The sequence below is a fragment of the Quercus robur genome, chromosome 7, assembly GCF_932294415.1.
Source record: "Quercus robur chromosome 7, dhQueRobu3.1, whole genome shotgun sequence".
Taxonomy (NCBI): domain Eukaryota; kingdom Viridiplantae; phylum Streptophyta; class Magnoliopsida; order Fagales; family Fagaceae; genus Quercus; species Quercus robur.
The window spans coordinates 40,093,049-40,100,642 of NC_065540.1; the positions used below are offsets into that span (position 1 = coordinate 40,093,049).

At 36.2% G+C, this 7,594-nt stretch overlaps 1 protein-coding gene across 1 annotated transcript; it reads left to right on the forward strand.

The window, feature by feature from the left end:
• The first annotated feature begins 3,491 nt into the window (after positions 1-3,491).
• LOC126693418 (uncharacterized) lies at positions 3,492-6,181 on the forward strand. The gene is made up of 4 exons (XM_050389378.1): positions 3,492-3,633; positions 4,367-4,484; positions 4,563-4,635; positions 5,702-6,181. The coding sequence occupies exons 1-4, from the start codon at positions 3,603-3,605 to the stop codon at positions 5,951-5,953; spliced, it is 474 nt and encodes a 157-aa protein (XP_050245335.1). The 5' UTR covers positions 3,492-3,602; the 3' UTR covers positions 5,954-6,181.
• The last annotated feature ends 1,413 nt before the right edge of the window (positions 6,182-7,594 follow it).

The window sequence follows — 7,594 nt, forward strand, 5'->3', positions numbered from 1 at the left end:
CTCGCAAAATGAACTCTTCCTGTCCCTGAAGAGGGACCTTGCGATGGTAAGGCAACTTATCCCTTTATACACATAAATATTGAATCATATTTTGTTCTAACTCATGTTGTTTTGTGATCTTTGGGCAGATTACTCAGCAAGTTTTTGTGGCCGAGGAGTGGTATCGCGATGCTCGCAAGCGGGCCGATGTTGAAGCCCTTTCTCGCGCCGAGATGGAGAAAACACTAGGGGCTATCAAGCAGGAGCAATACAAGCTAACTGAGAAGCTGGAGGAAGCACAATCAGCTCGTCTGAGCGCCGAGGCTGGCTTGAAAACTGCAGAGAAGTAAGTTGAGGACCAGCACCAGAAGTTGCACGTGACTGAGATTAATCTCGCCATTGAGAAACAGGCTATCTTAGATCTCAAAGCCTCGTTGCAGAAGGCCAAGGAGGAAATCCAACTGGCCAAGGAAGAAGTCGAGGCGGAGAAGAGAGCTGCATTCCAACTTGGCGTGGAGGAGACGCAAGTAAGGCTTGCCGAGGAGCTATCAGAGGTATGTAGGGACTACTGTAGCATTACATGGGACAAGGCCTTCAACGTTGCGGGTGTCCTTACAGACTCTGTTTGAAGGCTGCATGAAAACGTCTTCTACCCCCTGGAGATTCAGGAGGTCCCTGCTGATGCCCCAGAATCCTTCAAGCAACCTGCGGCTATCCTAGATGCTATCCCGTTAGCTGAAACTACAAAGGGGTCTAGCCAAGTTACTGACCAAGGTCAGGGAGCCTTGGGGGAGAAGGGCAAAGGCAAGGGCAAAGGGAAAAAACTCTCTGCCAAATCAAAGGATCCCGCCAAGGAGAAGGTTGCAGAGGCTGAGGATCATGGAGTTGACCCCCAAGCCAAGGATGTTCCTCCTTCTCAGCTAGACCAAAATGAAGACCCTTCTGCTGAAGCTTAGCCCCTAGGGTTTTTCTTGTAATATCATTTTGTAGTAGAAGTATATTTTTGTTTTTGTTTTTGATGACATCTCGTCCGAGCGTATTGTACTATCTTTATTACTTAATGTGAATGCTCTTCCTTTCATCCTTTGTCCTTTTGCCTGATGTTGTTTGGATTTTATTACATAGTTCTGAATTAATGTAACTGTGCCTTCAGTTAGAGTTTGCAATAATGTTTTGCCAATATGACTAAGTGTTAAGGGTAAAACTGTGCAGTGAATCTTAGTTAATGAACGCTGACATGCAGACAGTTTGTATACTGCGCATAAGTATAGGTTTAAATTTGCCTTGGGTTTGTTTAGGCTTCAAGTCCTGTTTAAAAATCTACATATATGCATTTTAAGATTACAGAATGCATAGTTTTATCCCCATATGTGGTTCGAAAGACCTGACCCACTTTAAGATTCGTTTGATCTGTTTAACGCCCAAATAGATGCCATAAGTTATTAATTTTCCCAAAACTTGTGGTCCGAGGAGCTATGTAGGACTTAGGTTCTATTTAACACTTGGATAGATGCCATAAATTATTAATTTCCCCTAAGCCTGTGGTCTGAGGAGCCATGCAGGACTTAGGTTCTGCTTAACACTTGGATATATGCCATAAGTTATTAATTTCCCCAAAGCCTGTGGTCCGAGGAGCCATGCAGGACTTAGGTTTTGTTTAATACTTGAATAGATGCCATAAGTTATTAATTTCCCCTAAACCTGTGGTTCGAGGAGCCATGCAGGACTTAGGTTCCGTTTAACACTTGGATAGATGTCATAAGTTATTAATTTCCCCTAAGCTTGTGATCCAAGGAGGCATGCAGGACTTAAGTTCTGTTTAACACTTGGATAGATGCCATAAGTTATTAATTTCTCCTAAGCCTATGGTCCGAGGATTCATGCAGGACTTAGGTTCTGTTTAATACTTGAATAGTAATGAATCGCATGACTCGCAATTACAATAAATCATAATGCAAGCAAAACTGCTTTTATTAATAATAATACATTCTTAGATTATTTACATTCCATGGGCGGGGTACAGCTTTCTCATCTAAGTCTTCCAAATGATATGCACCTATTCCTGCTACTGAAGTGATGTGATATGGACCTTCCTAGTTGGGCCCCAGCTTTCCCTAGGATGGGTTCTTGGCATTACCCAAAATTTTCCTCAGCACTAGGTCTCCTAGCGCTAGTGACTGTAGTTTTACATTGGCATCATACTCCTGCTTGAGTTTCCGGTGGTAATAGGCTAGTTGAATCATTGCCTTTTCTCTTTTTTCTTCAATTAAATCCAAACTCCTTCCTATCAGTTCGTCATTGTTGCTTGGAGTGAAGGTGCTCGTTCTTAGCGTTGGGAAGCTAATCTCTAAGGGGAGGATAACCTCGGCCCCATAAGTCATGGAAAAGGGAGTCTCTCCTGTTGACCGTCGTGGTGTAGTTCGATAGGTCCATAGGACATGTGGCAGCTCTTCCACCCATCTTCCCTTCGCATCATCTAATCTCTTTTTCAACCCATTGACTATGACCTTATTAACAGCCTCGGCCTGCCCATTCCCTTGGAGGTAGGCCGGAGTGGAATATCAGTTCGTAATTCCCAAGTTGCAACAGTATTTCCTGAAGGCCTTGTTATCAAATTGAAGGTCATTGTCCGAGACGAGGGCATGAGAGACTCCAAATCGAGTAACGATATTCTTCCAGATAAATTTCTTTGCATCCACGTCCTTGATGTTGGCCAAGGGCTCGTCTTCGACCCATTTGGTGAAATAATTTGTGCCGACCAACAGGTATCTCTTATTTCCTGCTACTTTAGGGAAAGGGCCTACAATATCCAGGCTCCATTGAGCGAACGGCCAAGGACTAGAGAGGGGATTAAAGACCAAATGATCAACAAGTGTAAGGTCTAAATGATCAGAAAGGAGCTATATAATGTGGAAGAACCCCATGAGTGACGGGGTGAAAAAGGAGGGAGAGTAAACACTGTAGCATACTAAACAATCTTAATATTCAATTGTGATCAGTATACGTTAAACTTTGGCCTCCTCGGACTAAAAATCCATTGACACCGATGTCCTTTATTTGTGCTTAATTATCTCTTAACTTAATATTAGCTATTGCCCAACTTATTAAGATCTAGTTCTTTGACTCATATTCTACAAATTCATTGTATTGGTTTTATTATTAGACCAGGACTCCATACATTTGGGCTTGGGCTCCAAATCTTGCCCTTATAGATATATATATATATATATATATAATTTTTTTTTTTTTTGAGAAATATTTCAAAATGGATATTTGATGAAACACGCTAACAATATTTTTTATTTAGTTAATATATATATATATATATATATATATATATCTGTATAAGCCAAAGCATTTCCTCAAATAACAGTAACTTGCAAGTAGTTCCTTCCTTGAGCATAAAATTAAATAGCTTTTCCAAATTCTTTCCTCTCTTTAATCTGTCAAGACTTAATCATGACTTTGCTTCTTGCCTATGAAATGGGAAATATTCTTCTCACTGGCCAAGTCTTGTTGTTCCTTGGATCACATAAAACATATAAATTTCCTTTGGTGTCTGTGTAATTAGCCACCCTATCCCTATCGTGACACTGATACCCCTTTCAAGGGAAAACAGAAATATGGGTGGAGCTTTGCAAAAATTTGCTGCTGGTATAACCTCTAGCTCTATGTCTTTTATATAAAAAGTGGTGTGCACAATTATGTTACATATTGCCTATTCCATTTTTCTTTTTTTTCTTTTTTTGTTTAAAATTCTTTTGAACTATGATAAAGCTGATGTTTTGCTGGTAAATATATGGAAAATGTGCATACATATACGTCAACGTATTTAAAAAGTCCATTGTTGAATTGAATGTTATTTTAAGATTATGTCCATCATGATGGGATCATGGAAAATGTATACATAAATGTTATGAAATGTTATTATTCAATGTATATAAAAAGTTTGTTGTCGGTTATCCAGTTGAATTTAGTAAATGTTATGATCATCAAGGTGCAATTGAATTGCCCCAACATAGTCAGCATAATCCACAGTAATTGGAGCAGAAGACAGTAGGAGCTAACATGATTTCATAAAATTCTAGATGTTTAATCTCTCATCAACAACAAAAGCAAATCATTTCTGATACTTACAGAAAAGAATGGCTCATTCAAATGCCATGTAATAAGCACAACTTTGTGAATGAAATCTCACAAATTGTCCAAATTGGAAAACTTATCTCATGTAGAAGACCAGCCTTGCATTTTTCTGCACAACATTTTTATGTGTAGATTGTGGATTACTAACACCATTTACTTGTTTTGTTATATTTATAGATTTTCAAATTGACCCTTGTTATTGATATGACCAGAAGGGCTTCTTATTTTTTACTTTCTCATGCAGGAAGTGAGGAAAAGGCTAAAGAAATCAATGAAATTATAGATAAATGCTATGAGGCACATTTTACCACGGAGCAGATGAACTATGTTGAATTCTTTCGAGCAGTTTGCGAAACTGTCGAGTAATTATCTACCTCTTTTTCTATATTAGAATTCATTAGCATTGATAAAATTTGCTTATTCTAATCAAATTTTGACAGAGATATCAACAAAAAGCTCGGTAACACACAATTTCGTGTACCGAAGACCACAACACTCACCTTAGCCTACAAGGTAAGAATTGATTCCATCAGGCACCTTCTACCTTTTAAATTGATATGTTTCATATGTTCACTAATTTGATAATTTTCCCTCCTCTGCAGCCCCCCTGACAGGCAATGTGGATGAACTGTGTGTGACCCTTAGTTTTTTTTATTATTATTATTTATTTATTATTTGGGAGACCCTTAGTTATTGATCCTCTTTAGTTTCTTTGCATGTGGCATTAATTACATGTATGTTTCTAGCACATCCAAATAGGGTAGGTGCAACTGTAGTTATTAAATGTGATGAGCAGTCCTTTAGGCCCAAGATTTGCACAAACAAAACAAATATTTATCAAACTAATCTTCTATGAGTCGTTTGGAAAATCAAACTAATATTTGGTCCAGTATTATGGATTGTACCCGATGCACAAAACTCTTACTTTTGCGAGTTTGGGAGGGGTGGTTGGTAAACAACCTTACCCCAAATTTTGGCTTAGTATTATGAGTATTATCCATTTACAGTTAACCTTATTATAACATAAATAATCAAAATAATAGTTTTCTGTTTAGAAATCAATAAAATAAAGGGTTTGATTAACAAATGCTTTTAGGAAATTTGTTAATAGACCACTTAAGGAAAGTTTTAATACTGCTTTTATGAAAAAATATAAAAAACTGTTAAAAAAGTTAATTTATTTTTTTCTCTTATAAAAAGTTTCTAATAATATTTCCTAAATCAATGTTCTTAGAACATCCGTAAACTTTTCTCTAAAATAAAATAGAAATAAAATGGGCTTGGTTTAGTTCCTTGGAATTGATCCCTTTTGCAAATTGTTGTCAACCCAAACACATTCAAGATCAATGGATTTTGATGCATTAAAATGAGCTACAGTTCACAAAAACGCTTGAATAAACAGAGGTTGGAGCTGCCAAGTGATCATTGTCTTTATCATCGTATAAGTTAAAAACTAAGTCCCACTTGAGAAAAATGGTAGCTCATGCTTATGTACCGTACAATAAAGCTTTCTATACCTTGTGTTAATCATTGATTTCTACGAAATTAAATGCTGATAAATGGTTAATATCATTTGCAGAAACATTTCAAAAGCAAAGAAAAATCATTGAGCAAGGATGAGTTTCAGGATATGCTCAAAGAAGTGATTTTTGATACAGGAGTTACTGGCATTGGTGGAGCAAAAGATTTAATCCTTTACATCTTTGGTGTCCCAATAACTACATTTGTTATCAAGCAAAGCATAATGCCACGTGCAATTCCTAATGAAGTTTTCATCCCAAGCATCACTTCAGCCACAGTCTTCATTCTTGCCAAACTCAACAAGATATGAAAAATATGCAATTGTATTGGTTAAAAAAACAGGTTTACTAAGGACCATTGAATGGAAATTATAATGTTGTATGATCTTCTAATACTTGTTATTTATTACATGGAGTCGACACAAGGCATATATGCTCTTGTACTTGGCTCAATGATTAATAGCTTTCCGTGTGTAAACTAAACTATATGACACAAAACTATGCTCAATGTGATACGCAAATTGTACAGATTTGATTGTTTGAGTGTGTGTTGTGTGGGTGTGAGATAAGGGTCGGCTTGATGCATTTGGAGGCCTAAGGCAAAAACTAACATGGAGGCCTTATATATATATATATATGACTTAACAAAATTAAATATTACTTAAACTCTATTATCTTGTTTTATATGCAAAATTATTACTAATTAATATGAACCATGTAAATTTTTTATTTTAGAAGTCTGGACAAAAAATTTGACAAAACTTTTCACACCTATTGATGTGGTAGATTAATAGCGGTAAGTAAAAGAATGATGTTAGCAGTGGATCTAAGTGAGAACTAGTAAAAGTTTGTCAACTCAATTATTGTGAAAAATGTTGTAAACTTTTTTTTTTTTTTTTTTGTGTATTGTTGTCTTTTTTATTTTTTGAGAGGTGTTACATTCATAATATTTTTCATAACAAATCCTAGGTGTTAAATTGTTACTGATTTTAATTTGAACCTACTATTAGAATTATATTTTTGCCATCAATAATGGCCTGTAACAATTTGCTACTTAGGATTTTTGTAAAAATGTTGTGAAAAAAGTTGCGCATTTTTCTCTATTTTTTTTCTTGTCTTTCATTTGATAAAAAAAATTATTTTATTTATTAGCTAATATTTGGACTTAATTCATAAAAAAAAAACCCTATTGCTTAAAATTTAGGGGCATTTTTTCTACTTGGGGCCTTAGGCGGATGCATCAACTGCATTTACTGTAGGGCCGTCACTGTGTGAACTGAGTCTATTGGGTGTTTACTAGGTGAATTTTTTGTTTATAAGAAAGTTCACATAAGAAAGTTCTATTCTTATTTTAGTATAGCTTAGATCTAGTGTCCAATTGGAGCCGTCAAAATGGTGACACACTATTCTTTTTTAAAGTAATAATTATACATCAATTATAATATCAATTGACTAACTTATATATATATATATATATATAATTTTTTTATACAGTATGTAGGGCTGTATACGTTGTGGTGCGATCAGTTTTTGGGGGCTTTTTTGCGCTGTACCTACGAGAAAGTATACCATGTTTTAGTAATACCATCTTAGCATCTGTTTTGGTATTTCCTACCCAATAAACGAGTGATACCTATTTCAATAAACTACATCAGCCTACTCCAATAAATTAATCACTATCGGGAAGATAAATTAATCATTTATTGGAGTAGTCTGATGTGGTTTTTTGAAACAGGTATAACTCATTTATTGGATGTTGAGTTGGTATTACCGAAACAGATGTTGAGTTGGTATTACCAAAACTTGGTATACTTTCTCCACACCTACAGGGGCGGTTTCCCCTCGTCCCTAATTGCACCTCATCTGTGGAGGAGAAGTAACCAGTTTACACAAGGTGCGGTGCAAGATACCGATTTGGTGCGGTTAGTTCAGTTAATTCCCCATTCTCTTAG